Genomic DNA, 18,116 nt, shown 5'->3' with positions numbered 1-18,116 from the left:
CATATAGGCAGGCAAAAGCTCTAAAGACAAAGTGTAGGAACCGGCAAATCATACCATCAAGCAAGGTGCCAAAATGGATAACTTGCAAGTATTCTTTCTCCCGCATAAATCCTTTCAATGGGCTGGCCCAACCTTCACTTAGGACTTGAACCCACTGTAGATCCAACTGAAAAAAAGAGAACACCATATGGCAGATTTACAACACAAGACTGCCTGTTTTCACAATTTTAAGTATTGCAAATTACTTTATAATTAAATACAATGGAGTGTCCCCAATTCTTGTTTGTCCCCCCCCCCCCAAAAAAAATTCTTAGATAAAAGCGACTACATTTCCACTACTAAAATACAGGCCCAATTACGATACTAAAAATTGTAAGCTACTTATGACCAAAACAAAAGGCATAAAACATCAGAACCACATTTTTTTTTACTAGCAGGTGTCAGTCATTATGATGGGCAGATTATGTTGAGGGGAAACCCATACAGTATACTGTGAGCTGTATCTCCCCAAGAGTTCTCTCATGGTTCATGACCAGGTCACACAATGCCAGCAATATTGGGAAACCTTTGCTACAATGCAATATTATCCCCACATGTAATTCCTTTCCCTTCAATAGCAATACCAACCATTCACCATTAAGGTAGTAAAGCCTTTTCACCTGGTAGACACTGTGTAAGAGGCAGGTTTTGGATCCCCCTCATAGCTCTGGAAATTTACTGCCTGCTTATAGCCAGTTTATATCAACATAGCCCCAACTCAACTATATACGAAGGGCATGCAATTAATAATAATACACAGCCCTCAAAAAAAAGCTAGCATTTCTACAGAAGCAGCCGGATATTAATTTCTAATCATGCAGTTGTAGAAGTGTAAATGACTGCACCTGCAAATATTAGCCAGTAGATGGCCACAGGTGTCGTCAGAATCATTTTGAGTCCAATTGCATTGGGATCAAAAGCATCAAAGATAAAAGAAGCCCGGAATAAACTCAGTGTTGACTAGTGGTTGTTAACTCTTCATTTTATGTTTGTTTGGTTGTGGTTTTTTTTTTTAAAGGAAACAGCAAGGGCATTGCATTTAAAGAGATCTATTCTTAGCTTGTACAAAGAGTTTCAAACATCTTGCCCTCAGAGAATCCTTTCTAAACTGATTTGTCTGTAAGTCAGCCACAGGACACCTGTATGTAGCTGAGCACCTTAAGGAATGTTTTGGACCCTGGAATCAACACAGGGTGGGGACTGGGGCCACTGGGCCTTGGTGTAGTACTAGAACAAGCATCCCCAAACTGCGGCCCTCCAGATGTTTTAGCCTACAACTCCCATGATCCCTAGCTAACAGGACCAGTGGTCAGGGATAATGGGAACTGTAGTCCAAAACATCTGGAGGGCCGAAGTTTGGGGATGCCTGTCCTGGAATATTGGTCTTCAGATGGTGAAGTTCCCTCACACTTACATGCTTGTGGCCTAATCTGAAGTGGGCCACAACAGCATCACTACCACCATACAGATACACAGTAAAAATAATAACAACAATTAGGAAATGGGTCCCCAAACACACAGGTAAGCTAAAGGTTCGTGGCCTAAGAATACATCAAACACTCTCATTTAGGAACTTAGTGTATTCTAGAGGGAGACTGCAGTCAGTGGTGAACAAGCAGCCTTTTACTCTTATTATTATGAAAGTCCGGATAAGCTTTAGAGGGTTCCTTAGAATTACAGTTTGAATATTATAGAACTGGGAAAACCTGAGGTACACACGGGATTTTGGATTCTGTCTCCCTGAGGCATAAATGGCAGCCCATCTCGTAAACTCTCTCATTAATTAGCATGTCCATGACACATAAGGGGGGCAGCAACTTCTGCCAGAGTTAGCTGAGAGGAAACAAGTCTTTCTGAGGAACCTTTCCATAGTGTAAATCAGGAAGGGAAATCCTTAATTCTCCAGATGTAACTCCCAACAAGCCCAGTCTGCATAGCCAATGGTCAGAGATTATGGGAGTTATAGTTAAACAAATAGTTCCTCACCCCCTGGTGCACCCAATGATGGCATTAAGGCATAAGGTAACAAAGAAAAGTTTTAAGTACTGATTACATATGACTGTATTTTACTGAACACACTGAGAAGGCTACATATATTTAGCTGGACCCTGATTTCCCTAGTTATACAGTAGACAGAGTGATATGGATTATTATCTAGAACAGAACTATTTTTCCAATTTGCTCTCCCATCTTGCATTTGAATAAGTAGATCCTAGTCTACAAAGGCATATGCCAAAGTGAATGTGTTAGTCTTTAAGGTGCCCTGGGAATGTTTATTTACCACCTTTGCCAGCCACTTCTCTACCAGGTAGGTGGACAAGGTGATGGGCAATGAAGTTACAATAAGTTCATGATTAAAATCTACAAAGATCACTTCAAAAAGCAATACAAACAGGAAAGCAAATATTTTATAATAAATATATATCCATTAAAATCCAGAAGTGGTTAAAAGAAGCCAGTAAAAATCTAGGATTGGAAAGCATTCAAAAGGCAATCCAAGAGATTTTGATACCCGATGCAGAACATTCAGATGGCACCCCTGGAAAAGAATCCTGGAAACTGTAATTCATTAAAGGGTGCTGAGAGTTGTTCAAAGAGCCCCATCCCCTTTAAAGGTAAAGGGACCCCTGACCATTAGGTCCAGTCGTGACTGACTCTGGGGTTGCTGCGCTCATCTCGCTTTATTGGCCGAGGGAGCCGGCATACAGCATCCAGGTCATGTGGCCAGCATGACTAAGTCGCTTCTGGTGAACCAGAGCAGCGCATGGAAACGCTGTTTACCTTCCTGCCAGAGTGATACTTATTTATCTACTTGCACTTCAACGTGCTTTCGAGCGGCTAGGTTGGCAGGAGCTGGGACCGAGCAATGGGAGCTCATCCCGTCGCGGGGATTCGAACCGCCGACCATCTGATCAGCAAGCCCTAGGCTCTGTGGTTTAACCCACAGCACCACCCACGTCCCATCCCCTTTACAGAGCTACAGTTCCCAGAGAGGTTATAACAATCAAACCCTCTTCCCAGGGATCTCTGGGAATTGTAGCTCTGTGAGGGGGAATAGAGGTCTGCAGTGCTAACAACTTTCAGTGTCCTCTAGCAAACTAGAGTTCCCAGGATGCTTTGGGAGGAAGCCATGACTGTTTAAAGTGGTATGATGCCGCTTTAGATGTAAATGAAGACGGTGCTGAAGTGGCACCAACAAGAATTAGTGGCTCCATGCACTGATAGACCTCTCTGATACATAGTACACCAAACAATGTATAATCCTTAGAACAGAGGAAGGAATGTAAGGGTGAAGAAATCCACTACCATTGGATGGTTTTGCTACAGCAGATTAACACATTTTCACTCCTCCAGGTTACTACTCTCTTACCTTGGTAATCTTCACAGAAGGCAGTGTATCGGCTTCAGCCTGAGCTTGTTCAACATTATTTTCAGGGACAAACAGTTCAAGGACATCTTTGATTGCAGTTGGCGGAACAATGTTCTAGAGAATAAAAAGAAGACATGAAGGCCCTTAGTGACAATAGTCATTGTCAAAAATGGGTCTGGGAAGGGAGAAAAAAGAGAGACATTCATGTTTTTTTCTAGGTTTCGTTACTGAAACAGGGTACCTGATCTTGCAAGAGCTCCACAATCTGCTGGATGCATTCAGTGACAGAATATATGTTGGTTTTCAGCACAATTTCAGGCGCTTCTGGTTTCTCATAATCTGAGTCAATTCCAGTGAATCCTAGAGTGTGGAATATTCATTTACATAAACAATAGCATGGCAGTCAAGTGGTTAAAAGGGGCAAGGAAATGTGTTCTCTTTCAGGACACCCATGCTTAGGAATGACTTTTGCACGAACTGCTGGAGACCTCTCATCAACTACTTAAGTCAAAACACTACAGAGAAATTGCTACCTTCCAAGGCAGCAGAGTTTCCTATCTAGCTCATTGGGTTTCAAAGAGGAGAATGTGTCACCAGAGTGCCCCTTCCTTCCCACAACACAGCTGTGTCGGGTCCATAGCTGCAGTTAGCCATGGCACAGCCATGGGAGACCCCTGGCCATCTCTCAGCTGGGTATCTAGTAACACACAAATTCAGACTGGGGCAGAGTTCAGCCAAAGCAAGTCTGCTGCTCAAGGAAGACTTATGGAAGAAGTGGGGTGTGGTGGGGGGGATATGTGAACTGGGGATTTCATGTGGGGAATGGAATACATTATCAGTAGACGCAAAAACTGGCATACCTTTTATTTCTCCAGCTCGTGCTTTTTTATAAAGGCCTTTCACATCCCTGCTCTCACAGATACTCAGGGGAGCATCCACAAAGATTTCAAAGAAAGGAAGTCCAGCTGTCTCATGAATGTTTCTTGCATTCTGGCGGTCCTGTATAAAAGGAAAGCAGAGTAAATAATAGCATACCAATGCTAACATTTGTTTCCTTTTATGTTACAGTACAAACACTCACACTCTCACACACAGAGACATGACAGGACATTGATACAAATATATATCTCTCTCATATTATTTGTTCATTTGTTTCTAGGTATTTATCCTGCTTTTTCAGGGCATCTACCCACAAACAGCAGCAAAACAGCACAATACGTCAGCGTTAAGGTAACATTTAAAATAAGAGATATACCCACATTTAAAATGCCAACATCAATCCAAACAAGGGATGTATCCAGACCTACAGGGCGCACAAACACAGGACACAGCCCCCCCCCTCTGCCAGGGACATGCTTATATTTTATAAACAGAATTCTTTTGCATTATGCTAAATAAAAACATTGGACCAACCTCCATTCCAACACCCCTTGACAATGCTTTACATGGAAACAATATATTTAAAGGACTGTATTTTTAGCCCCCAAATGTTGAAAGAGGAAGAAACAAAGTGAGGTTTGGCCGAAGGGGTCGGCCTATTTCCCTTGGTCTTCACCCCACCCCCAGCTGGCCGTCCAGTGTCCTCCCAGGCCGGGGGCGGGACAATAGCCACCCTGACCCAGGTGGGAGGCACCAGACCAGGTAAGCCCACTCGATGTCTCAACCCCCCCCCCCGCCTGTTGGGAAGGGAGGGTGGAAATTATGTATCTTCTTTCCACAAATATTAGTAAAAGTAGCTTTTACAGCTTGGGAAATATGCTGTTTCTTAAACCGATTTTCTTGAAAGGTTTACCTTTGAGAATGGAGAAATGAAACTTGTTATGCAAACAAGTCCAGCATCGGCAAACAGCCTGGCGACTTCAGCAACGCGACGGATATTTTCTTCTCGGTCATCAGCAGAGAAGCCAAGGTTTTTGTTGAGACCGTGACGAATGTTATCCCCATCAAGGGAGTAGCAAGGGATGCCATGAGACACAAGGTACTCTTCAAGTGCAAACCCAATGGTTGTCTTTCCAGCGCCAGAAAGACCTGTATTAATAATAGGCAGTGCATAAAATCTGTGATTTTTTCATGTAAACCAAAGGTCCCATCACATTCACAAATATTTCATAAAATAAGTTCTCAAAGATCATGCAACTAAACTCATTTAATAAAACATTTTTATTCCTATATAAACAAGTTATCTAACTCATCAAACAACAGGTATGTGTGTTTGTCTTTGGTCATGTACGAGTCTCTTTATCCATTGATTGAGCTTCTGGGAAATGTTCACAAACATTCTAACTGCTCAGGGAAAAGGTGTCTACAGTGGAGTGTTGATTAACAGAACAGTTTGTGCAAAGCTTCTTTCAGTCCATTTTGGCTACAGATAGACAAAAAAAAGAAAAAAGCTCTAGCTGGGGAAATGGGAGCCAGGGAGCTGCTGTGGCTACCCAGGACTGCATGCCAGCAATGGCTCTACATGAAGTCTCAGTTTCTGAGCATCCAGTGACAGTAACAAATACGTTGCCTCAGATAGGCGCATATGCCACGCACACCAAACACACACAGATCCAGGGCACACGTAGATCAACTGACATGCAGGGATTATCACCCCCTCACTATTTGTCAGATGAGCCATGCTACTGGCAAGGCTGGTGGGTGTCTGTGGCAGGGACAAATACAATAAAAATAAAATGGTCGGGGAGCCAGGCACAAACCATGGGCCAGAAATTCACCACCACTGTATTAAAGCATTTAGAACTCACATCTCTTGGCCATGCTGAACTGAACATTAAACAACACCTCTTTCTCCTTATAGGTGACTTATAATAATGGGCCCATCAGTTGCAATACAGTAACTTTGTCCACTATGTGAATAGCTTTCCCCATGTGCCAACTTGCTGAGTTAATCATGAGTACGATACCTGTGAGCCACACTGTACAGCCTCGAAAGCCAGCTCTTGAGCCCACGATTTGCCCTCTCTTACTCCTGCTAACGTGGTGAGCTTGGTAGACCACATTGGTGGACCTATGGAGATTCTAAGCACACAGAAACACACACAAATAACATGGAATGAAACCGTTTCTGCCATGACTGACAGCAACGAAACAACCTGAATGTATCATAAAGCAAAAAAATAACAAAGGGGGAGGGGTTTGATCTTCAGGAATCCAACCCTCTCAAATGGGGTCTGGGAACAAATCCCCCACCCCCATGCTTGCAGAACATACTTCTATTCATACGAGATAGGACACTATACAGTGGTACCTCGGTTTAAGTACACAATTGGTTCCGGAAGACTGTACTTAAACTGAAGTGTACTTAACCTGAAGCAAACTTTCCCATTGAAAGTAATGGAAAGTGGATTAATCCGTTCCAGACAGGGTCCGCGGAGTACTTAAACTGAAAGTACTCAAACCAAAGCGTACTTAAACCGAGGTATGACTGTACACTGAACCATTCTGTGCTATATCCCATACTGTTTTGGAGCATCCCTCAGTCCTCAGGAGAAGCTTTTGGGCTGGGGCACAGGTGGCTGAGCAGGGCAGGGGGTTGGAATCAGTGAAAACCAGGTTCTCAGCCATGCACAAGCAGAAGTCCTTTCAGTTACCTTAAAGGTCACCATTGGACAACCCTCCCTTATCTCAGTAAGTCTTACAACAATCCTGGAAGTCAACATCCCCCATATTTTGATTCTCACACCGCAAAATCAGGGACTAAGGCTGCTGATACAAAGCACATTTCCACCCCAAAGATTTCTGGGAACTGTAGTTTACCCCCTCACAAAGCTACATTTCCCAGCACCTTAAACTAAATTTCCCAAGATTTGATGTGGCAAGGTGTGTGGTTTAAATGCATGGTGTGTACGAAGCCTAAGAGTCACAGACAGAAGCTTCCTTATCACATTGAAGAGAGATTTGAAAGGAGGACTTTGCCTATCACACTGTTTGAATCTTCACTATAGCACCTCCCAAAACACTATAAAATCCTTTTTTGTTTATCACCACAGAGCCCCAAGTAAGAAGCTTGTGTTTATAAACTCTAGAAATGTTCAAGGTTTGTTTAACTCTGTACCCTGCTGGAATTATTTAGCTTGCAGGAAATACCAGCATGAGCCCAAACTCCCTTTTGACCTGCTCTTTCTTCGCCTTTTAGCTGAATCATTCTTAAAGAGACAAAAGTCCCTGGGAACTGTGTTTTGTGCAGAATAAATTCACATTCTCGCTCATCTCTCCCAACAAATCTCCTGATGTTTCAATATGCATAAGTTTTATATTATTACAGCCAGGCAACCTTATGAACCATTTAAAAAAATCAGATGGGTCAAAAGCAGTGTTCGAAACTCCCATTGTTTTAGGTGCATTTTGCGAAAGGGAATTTCATTAGCGTGAGCAGTTTCTGAGCTCTGGGTGCAGTACTGTGCCTCAGATTTCAGATTAAAACTCAGATTTCAGATTAAAACTGCAGAAAGGAGGGGGAGCTTTTTTTGCCTCCCCACTTCCAGTTACTCTCTGAAGACTGGAGAAGAGAATATTAGGGGAGTGGGCAGGGGAAGGACCAGACCATGTGAAAAATGAAGATAGTATTTCAGCTGCAGTTCATTTTTTTCTTATTAAAAAACAACGTGCTTAGATATTCCATTGTTGTACCCATAACCTAAGTTTAAGATGTCATTAGCTCCTAGCTTTCATATCTCAGTTTCCAACACTGGTTGGAAGTGGGCTATACAAGGTCAGAACTTACCGCCTTAACCCACAATCATTCAGAAACGTAAACAGCAACAACTACAGTACAGTCAAAAATGTAATCATCAAAACTCTCTGTATATGTATACAGTATCAGACTTTTGAGAATGATTCCTAGAAGAAGATTGCAACTCTATAAAATAAACATAATGTTGCTATGTTTTTGTGCTACAAGTTGTAAGCGGAATATATCTGCTCTGTTGGGGGAGAAATGTTTATTAAAATTTGACAAACACATAATGACGCCTTTACCAGTACATATAATTGAAACCTATATTTCTGATCTAAAAGAAATCATTATTATTTATAGACCTTATCAGTCTAATAATGCAACTATATTCTAGAGAAATATGTATATTTACAAGGCCGTTGAAGTCCCAAGTCTTCAAAGAGAGAGAGACACTGTTAGTTTTTCACAACACATCTGCATCCCAGATGAAACAACAAATCTAGAAAATACGAAGGAGCGTGCAAACTGCAGACTACCAACTACTCACCCACTTCCTAGGCTTCAAACTATAACACTGCTAATGTGCAAGGCAAGTGGGATTGGGAATGCTGAAACTTTTGAAAATCCTGTTTCAGTGACCAAAAAACCCCCTCAAAATTAACATGCAACACGCTCATACCTACTACGGCATTCTAGGTAAAGGTAAAGGTCCCCTGGACAGTTAAGTCCAGTCAAAGGCGACTATGGGGTTGTGGGGCTCATCTCGCTTTCAGGCCAAGGGAACCAGAGTTTGTCCACAGACAGCTTTCCGGGTCATGTGGCCAGCATGACTAAACCGCTTCTGGCATAACGGAACACTGTGACAGAAACCAGAAACAAGAGTGCACAGAAACGTCATTTACCTTCCTGCCACCACGGTACCTATTGATCTACTTGCACTGGTGTGCTTTTGAACTGCTGGGTCGGCAAGAGCTAGGACCAAGCAATGGGAGCTCACTCCGCCGTGGGGATTCAAACCACTGACCTTCTGATCAGCAAGCCCAAGGGGCTCAGTGATTTAGACCACAGTGCAACCCACGTCCTACCAGCATCCTACAGTGATACAGAGATTTCTTCCAAAGTAGTAATAACATACAGTTTCTGTACTTTGTTACTTTCAGCATTCACACTCCCAACCAAGCCAGTGTTGGTGCTGGGCACAAGTCCTAGCAGGGACAGAATTAGAGCCTGGGAGCATCTGCAGAAGGACAAGGTGGAGCAAAGGTAGCTGAAATCAGCAAGACTGTTAAGAGGCAAAGGGAATACCTGCTTCCCGTCAAAACTTGCTTGTGTTACTTACATAGCACCAGCAACAAGCGCAGAGTGCAGGTTCAGAGCCTCTCTAGACCTCTCCCTTACTGCGCATTCATGATGATTTGCGCTGCTGATGGTATTGAGGGGGTTAAATGTGTCCCTGCTGTCGATCCTGCTTGCAGCTGCAAGGGTTTGAGGCAGCCTTAGTGCTTTGTTTTCAATCAGTGCATGTCCCATAACTCAGAATAGGCCCCATAACTTCCTGATGGCATCCTTTGGTTTTTCGCCGTAGCTGGGGTGTGTGGCACTAGTGGTTTTTTTTTTGGCCAGGGTGAAGCCTCTAGATGGGCCCCATGAAGCTCCCAACCTGTCTGTGTGTGCGCAAATGCATGTGGGAGCTGACAAACTGGGTCTTTGACCTGGGTGAAATAAAGCCTAGTTTTGCCCCTGCTTGAAAGACATTTGGAAAAACCACAGGTAATCAGCCTTTGGAAGGGGGCAAGGACAGCAGGCATGATCACTCCCTGCAACACAGAAAGAGAGCATACATTTTGAAACTTTTTTTTTAAAGAGCAGCAGAAAGGAAACTGTTTACCTGCATCCCCAAGGAATGTAACGATAACAACGACTTTATCCTAGATGGAGCTGAATAGAATTAAGAGTCAGCAACTGGAGACTCCTGGGCCAAATCTGCCCCGCTATGAGGCAAAACTTGCTCCCTCAAGTGCCAATGTAGGCCCCAAAATAATGTGAAATAAGTGGGGGAACTGAAGTTGACAGCAGGCCCACTTAGGAAGCCAATGGAGCTGAAGAGATGAGCTATAACCCCTCCCAAGAAAGCTAGCTGACAGCCAGGGACCTAGGTTGAAGTTAAACTTTAAAGAATAAAGTTTAAAACAGAGCAGCTCATTACAGTAGCAAATCACTAACAGTTGTACACCTTGTACCTTTTGAGGTTTCTCAGGGAAATGGTAGAAATGCATTTTCAGGGAATACTTTAGATAGCAGGGCATCCTCCCTCAGAATAGGCAGGCCCCTGAACAAGATGTTCCTTTAGAAACTCTACAATTCGTGTACACGCTGTCCTCATTCACTCCTGCATAGTGCATAATTGAGCAGGGTATTCCTGAGTCCAGCCTTAGTCCTCAGTGTCTCCAATGCCAAAAAGGCTTCCTTGTAGCCTAAAAAGCAGCAGTCTGACATGGAGGTACAGAATCTCCTACATAAATACTCATTGATTCCATGGCCTCAGCTACAGTTACCCACCAGTGCCAGAGTAATTGCTCTTTAAGAATCTCATTTTTCATTCAGTGCTCATTGAGCAAACTTGAGGGAAACCACTTTTGCCCACTGGTACAATCATAGCACTTTGTTCCTGTTAATTTTGGCACTAGTACCCTAGTCTTTCGCCTCTACCGGGATATGTAACACAGAAGGTCCCCCCCCCCCTCCCAAGGATATCCACAAAGACAACCTAGTTACCTCAAACAAGCAGCCATTCAGCTTGGAGACAGACAGACCGAAATGCCAAGGTCTCTGAACTGACAAAATTTTTCCTCCTCAGCTGCTAGCCTAACAATACTCTAGCTGTTAAGAAATCAAGCTTTCATGTATCATTCAACATGAAATGCAGCACATAAAGTTCATTTTAATATAGTACCTAGATCTTTCTGTCTGTGGAATTGCAAGTGCTGTTACAATGAGGCATAATCAGAACCAGTTAAGAATATACAGTCGTAACTCGGACGTCAAACACCTTGCGAGTCTAACATTTTGGCTCCTGAACGCTGCAAACCCGGAAGTGAGTGTTCTGGTTTGCAAACGTTCTTTGGAACCCAAACATCCGATGGGGCTTCCGCGGCTTCCAACTGGCAGCAGGACCTTCCTGCAACCAATCATAAGCCTTGGTTTCCAAACGTTTTGAAAGTCGAACAGACTTCCAGAACGGATTCCGTTTGACCTCCGAGGTACCGCACCACATATGTCACTGTGTTTCTGTTCACTAAACGAGTAATTCTCCATACTTCAGGGACCCATCAGGAATATGCCACCCATCGAGGGGAAAGAAAGAAATCGCAAAGCTGTGACAAAGTGGATATTTCATATTGGTTTTATTGACTCGTCTAAAACAATGCTAAAATATGACAAGGAGAAAGTTTCAAAATTTGTTACAAAGTGTGACAAACCTTATGGATAGTCTTCCAAAAACAGAGAAAAACAGTATTCATCACAGCAGCAGTATAGCTCCAGTCCTAGTGAAATGTGAATACTGTATGTGTGCCCTTGGGTAAATGGGAATGTGTGCAATGCCCGTTTTCCAACACAGGAAGGGCAACTGAACATAAAGAACACTTTAAAGCCCACAAGAAAAACTTGCCAAAGAGAATATTTAAAGGTTTGTAGAAGTTAACACACCATCCTGCTGCATTGGAAACACACAATACATATACAGTACTGTATTTTCACACTATTTTCCTCTCAATGTTGAAATGAGTTGATTATTTTGAGTCATTTCTGTAAACTGATTAAATTTGTGTAGAAGACTTGAAAAGTAAGTTTTGCCAGATGCCTGCGAGTTATTACCCATGAGCTGGACAATACATCCAGAGTGGCCCTGCTAGCCTGAGAGACCGGTGAAAACATTTAAGATAGTGGGAGGTGATACAGCAAAGAAACAAGACAGAACACCAAAAGTTATACATGAGGTTCGTGCATTTTTTTAAAAGAAAAGAGCATTGCAAAAATAAAAATCTAACTGCAATGTTGCAGTTGCTTTTGTTCACTGTGGATGCTTTTGAGAACTGCCACCAAAGTTAGTCTAAACACTGCTTTTAATTAAATGGACTCGAGGTGAAATGGCAGCTAGCCAATCCTGTCTGTTCATTAGTCCAGCAAATTGAAGGGTTCCACTTAGCATTAGTTCCATGATCTAGTGAAAAATTAGATCAACTGATTTCTGATCCTATGTTGTGACAATAATATAGAGGGAAATCCAATGTTGCAGGAGCAAACCTGCTCATGCAATGGAATTTTCTCTTCTTCCACTTGCTCCTACACTCACCCCCCCATCCCAAAATGTGCTCTTAAGAGTTGAGGGACCCAACAGAGCAGCTCATGGGGGCTGATGGGATCTACAGAGAGGATTTTTTTTGACAGACCATCTCTTATTTTCATGTTAATAAACTACTCCAAGAAGACTTTAGGGTTCCTTAATTTGACAGAATAATTACTTTTATGGTGCAAAGCATATGAAACATAGGTGGAAAAGGTGGAGGAAATCTCATAGCATACATTTTCCCCAAAGCAAAGTGAGTGGAAGTTTCTACAAAACAATCAAAAGGGCCAACGCACATAAATGAAAAATGGGAAATGACTTGAATGTTCTGTTCCTTCCAAGATAAGCCAGTGCCTGAGTATTAGTCTTTTTATATTATATTAGACACACTTTTCTTCCACTGTCATTTCCTTTAAAACACATGCAAAGATCACGCAGTAGCCAAGCTCCTGGTTTTACAACAGCTTGCTGACCACCAAGGCCATCTCCCTTTTCTTTTGTGAAGCTCTAGACAAGAAACAATTGCTATTTCTCCATCCCTCAAGGAAAGAGTTTATCACACAGGTCAGCAACCTAAGGCCCATGGGCCAGAAGTGGTCCGTGGTGGAGGTCATTTGACTGGCCCATGAGCCACCCCCGAACTGAGTTGCCTGCTTGCATGCTGCGCTAAACTGGTGCAGTGTGGGGCGGGGACTCGCTTCTGTGGTGCCGAAAATCGCGTCTGCGCATGTGCAGATGCTGAAAATTGCAGGCGCACATGCACATGCGATCCAGCCCACAGAAGGATCTCCATGGGACTAATCCGGCCCACCCAGGCAAGATAAACCTTGCTGACCCCTGGTTTATCATCTGCACACTTCTCAATTCACTTCTTCCTGATCTTCTGAGCACAGGAACTGAAGAGGGTGGATAATTACACCATATCTATGGTTCAGGTTGATGAGCCCTTCAAACAACCATTAGCCCTGAACAACTGCCCTGCCTTTCCAAATGCCATTACCAGCCATATTCCTCAGGCAGAGCAAAAGTTTAACCCTAGGCTACCTTATCCTAGCTTAAATTTAGACATTTAAAATCCTGTCTAAGCATCTACAACAGCAGGCAAAAAGGAGCTTCGTATTCAGAGTAAGGATATTGCCTATGGGTAAGGGTTGCCTATGGCAAGCAACATGAAGTTTGCACAACATAGGCAAACTATAAACATATCCAAATTGTTATGGAAGGATCCATAACTCTGGAGGGCAACCAAAGTTGAATCCTGAGCAAGTTCATTATACTGTATTTAGGTCCCACTAAAATCAATGGGCTTAAGTTGATCGTGACCAACTTTCCACAAATAATGAGCTGCAAGCTCATGTACTATACTGTAGCAATGGAAGAGCAGGTTTAAAGAAAGTTCCTGTTTAAAGTCACTACCTCAAAGTTGTAGCACGACATAGTATGTGGGCTTTCTAGACTTTGCATATATGTGAAAGTAGAAAATGCTCAGGTACTATTTCAGATCACACAACATACCTTAAGCAGCTGCCTTGCACCAAACCCAACTGTCACTCCATCTAGATATTATCTACACTGCTCCATCAGGCATCTTTCCCAGCCAGACCCAAAGATGTGGAGGACCAAACCCGCAACCTTTTGCATGCAAATCACATGCTCCATTATGGCCATTCCCCTCTCTTCTTCACTACCTTAAATGAACCTGGGATTCAACTCAAGTCTCTTCTGTCCAAGGGGGGAACCATAAAAGAACATTACCTTTGTTACTGCTGCACCGGTTCAAAATAAGCAAGATAATCTTAATCATCATAGATCATAACACAACCATCTGTTAACTGCAAAGCTTATCTAAAACTGATAAACCCAAGCTTAAAAACAGAATGCCTCCCACTTTTAAGGAGTCATATTGAAACATAGTTGTTCTCAAGTTAATGCAAGCTTCAAAACAATTCTGATGAACCAAAACATAGCTCCTGATAAGGTTGGGGAAATTTCATTCTTCTCCATTTTCCTGCTGAAAACATATGGCCTCCAGCTCAATAATTTTTATTTATTCATTTATTAAATTTGTATACTGCCCTATAACCATAGATCTCAGGGAGGTTCACAATAAAGAACCCACACTCCTGTTGCTGTGCTTGACAATAGCCCTGCCAGACAGATCAGTTAACAGGGCTGATCATCTAGGAATGAGAGAAAGGAAGTGCCTGAAGTCAGACTGGTGCTTTGAGGGTCCAGGTGGCTAAAGCAAATAAAAAAGGATTGGAGGAAATAAAACTTTTTATCTGAAAGGTTAATATTAATATCAGTCTCCTGAATGCCCCTATAGCAGCTGACTCTCTCTCTCTCTCTCTCTCTCTCTCTCTCTCTCTCTCTCTCTCTCTCTGTGTGTGTGTGTGTGTGTGTGTGTGTGTGTGTGCATAATCAAACTTGACAACCCAATGCTGCTCAACCAAGCAGATAGCGTTAAAGTCAACCTAAGGCAAGTATTTTACACATTAAAGTGGGGTAGGCAACCTAAGGCCCGAGGGCCGGATGCGGCCCAATCGCCTTCTAAATCCGGCCCGCGGACAGTCCAGGAATCAGCGTGTTTTTACATGAGTAGAATGTGTGCTTTTACTTAAAATGCACCTCTGGGTTATTTGTGGGGCCTGTCTGGTGTTTTTACATGAGTAGAATGTGTGCTGTTATTTAAAATGCATCTCTGGGTTATTTGTGGGGCATAGGATTTCCCCCCCGCAGAATATAGTCTGGCCCACCACACAGTCTGAGGGACGGTGGACTGACCCATGGCTGAAAAAGGTTGCTGACCCCTGCATTAAAGTGTTGAATAAACAAATAAAAAATTCTGCTTTCCATATTGAGATGCGTACTGGAGACCTGAAAGATATACAGTACTGAAACTAAATTCTAAAGTAAAATGGAGTGTTATATATTTTAGACAATGTTTATTTTGCTTTACAAGGTTACAAAATCTCTACTAACTAGAAATAAACCAGCTGTATTTCACCAATACTGTGTAACGTAATGGCATTATATATCACAGCTTGGAAGTAAACACACTTGAGGAAAAAATGTCAAGGGGAAAAAATCCATCATGTACAATTGCAGTAAAATCAGTTTATTGCAGTGTTGCTCTTATCCATAAAATGTTCTTTGATAAGCCGTTGTAGAATTGCAGTCTCTTTGACCTCAGTCTAGAAATATTTCAGGTGTTAAACTCTGGCGTTCAAATTCTGATTGAGAGAGGAACCCAAGTTAGCATTTAACATACTTAACATATTTGCTGAAGTAACATTTTACCACTGTTAAGGAACAAGGAAGAGACTTGCCCCTGCCCCAAGGCAAATCAGATTAAGTAATGAGAAACAAGGGGTGGGTCATATTCACGCCAAACATCCAATGCACATAGCTTCTCCCAAAGAATCCTGGGACCTGTAGTTTGCTCAGGGTACTTGGGATTGTAGCTCTGCGAGGGATAAACCGCATTTCCCATTATTTTTTGGGAGAAGCCATGTGCATAAACAAACAAGAGAAATAATATTTGCCATAGTCCTGCCTTACTCATGTAGGGATTCAAAGTTATGCTAACATCAGGAAACAAAACAAAACAAAAATAAAATAAATCCTTCCAGTAGCACCTTAGAGACCAACTAAGTTTGTCATTGGCATGACCATGCATTCACCTTCTGTTGTGTGGGCAGGGCGGTCCCTCCCCTTACCTGGCCGATCCCCTGGCAACACCTCCCCAGATGGGATTGGGCGATTGGCTGAGGTAGGCAGAGACCTCCAGGTATCCCACCTGGGGAGGATGAAGCCAGCCTGAACTACCAGGAGCCGCACTGGGATCCTGGGGGCTGTGTGCGACCACGCAAAAGGTGCCCCCCATTTGATGAGGGGAGTGGTCATTCTTAACTATTAAAAAGGCACTTCCCTTTGAATGATAACCTTTAAACTTCACATTACAGTCTTAAAGCAGCCAGTAAGGTGGAATGTAAAGAGGTGGCTTCCTTGCTTGCTTGTTGCTTTTTGATAGCTATAACTTTCAAAAGGGTTGCAGACATACAGTTATTATACAGTATTATAATGTTCAAAACTGGTTAGAAGATCTCAGGAAGCTCCAGACTTAGGGCCAAGAAATAAAGCACAAGAGAGGTGATGGTGGGGAGAATGGCAGAAAACCTCAGTTATAACAAACAGATGTTACTTGGCTCTACAGTGGCTCATTGAATCCAACAAAATGCCTTTCTTTCGCCAAAAATAAACTAGAAAAGAAAAGAAAAGAAAACATTTACTTGCATTGCATAATCTTTCTGCAGCCCTGGATCACCAGTCTTCTGAGTTCTTAATGGTTTGGGAAATGAAACTCTTCTCCCCTGAATATATACATGAGAATGCATTTCAAGCACTGTTTACATTCATGACCAAAGTTTTAAATTAAATAGGCTAGCTTGCTGATCCTCCCTCCCATGGAGCCATGCAACTGATAGCAGCTGGACTACTGAACTGTTATTTGTGGATCAGTTGTAACAGCTTGCTTCTCTTCCTGCCTAGTATCTTTTTATTGGTGCAGATGTACTCCATGTACATATCTTACTCGATTTGTGTTTTCTGAGCGGCCTTGGTTTCGTGCACTTTGTATCTAGTGAGTTGTGTTTGCAACTCCATTGTTAAAGGATAGCTATAATTCTGTCTGTCTCTTTCTGTGTGTAATATGTTTATCCATTTATTTTCTGACACCTGCTATGACTCTTGGACAGTTGGCAAGCAAAGCCATGAATTCTAACTTGACCACTCTCAGCATTGCTGTTGCTGCTGCTGCTGCTGCTGCAAGCCTTTAGGTTTGCAAAGATGAGAGCACTATCCCTCAAAACCACCTCATCAGCAGTGATGAAAGCAGATCCCATCTTCTTCTGTAACATTACATTGGCATTCTATACTTAGTGATATATGTGGGTGAAATGTTTTCATTAAGCACCTGAGCCTGCCATCAACCTATTAACATGAAGATAGAGGCAGTTATGGTGCCTGAGAAGAAACTAGGTGTTTGTGACAGAGAATAACACAGGCATCCAGATGCTTTTGACTACAATCCCCATCATCCCTGACCACTGGTCCTCTTAGCTAGGGATCATGGGAGTTGTAGGCCAAAACATCTGGAGGGCCGCAGTTTGGGGATGCCTGGAATAACATAATATAGAAGAGCAGGAGGGAAGAAATAGTTATTTTTCTACTTGAGAGAGTTTCTGTTATGAAAATAAGAACCCCTAGTGTAACTCTTATCTTCTGGGGGGAAAGTAATTTCCTTTTTTGGTCTCCACTAGAAAAGTCTGCTTTGTATAATCTGGAAAAAATGTAAAGTTTCCACATGGCAACGAAGTCATAAGCCTTAATTTCCACAGCTTCACAATGTTTACACCCTTAACACATAAATGGGGATCACAGGAGAACTGTAAAAAAACAACCAAAAACTTTATGACCCAGTTTCTCACAGCTACGTCTAAAACATACCAGCTGCATTGGATGCCCATTCATTTTTTGTTCAAAGTTCCAGTGCTGGCATGGACTTTTAAAGGGACCAGGTTCTCTAAAGGACTGTCTGCACTCCTGTGAATCTGCCTGGGCCTTGACAGAAGCCTCAGAGGTCCTGCATGTGTACCTGAAATCAAGATCTAGACTGAAAG

General features: G+C 42.6%; 1 protein-coding gene across 2 annotated transcripts in view; it reads right to left on the bottom strand.

Moving 5' to 3' along the window:
- The window catches only part of PAPSS2 (3'-phosphoadenosine 5'-phosphosulfate synthase 2), a 42,295-nt gene that overhangs the window by 14,647 nt on the left and 9,532 nt on the right, over positions 1–18,116 (bottom strand). For both annotated transcript variants that reach the window (XM_035137390.3, XM_035137392.3), the window contains exons 2-7: positions 6,316–6,430; positions 5,202–5,437; positions 4,270–4,408; positions 3,651–3,769; positions 3,410–3,523; positions 55–166 (exon numbers count right to left, since the gene is read on the bottom strand). In XM_035137390.3, coding sequence (XP_034993281.1) covers positions 55–166; positions 3,410–3,523; positions 3,651–3,769; positions 4,270–4,408; positions 5,202–5,437; positions 6,316–6,430 — 835 coding nt within the window. The remainder of the gene's footprint in view (positions 1–54; positions 167–3,409; positions 3,524–3,650; positions 3,770–4,269; positions 4,409–5,201; positions 5,438–6,315; positions 6,431–18,116) is intronic.

Source organism: Zootoca vivipara, chromosome 5, assembly GCF_965207765.1.
Source record: "Zootoca vivipara chromosome 5, rZooViv2.hap1.1, whole genome shotgun sequence".
Classification (NCBI taxonomy): Eukaryota; Metazoa; Chordata; class Lepidosauria; order Squamata; family Lacertidae; genus Zootoca; species Zootoca vivipara.
This window is presented reverse-complemented; position numbering and strand designations above follow the sequence as displayed.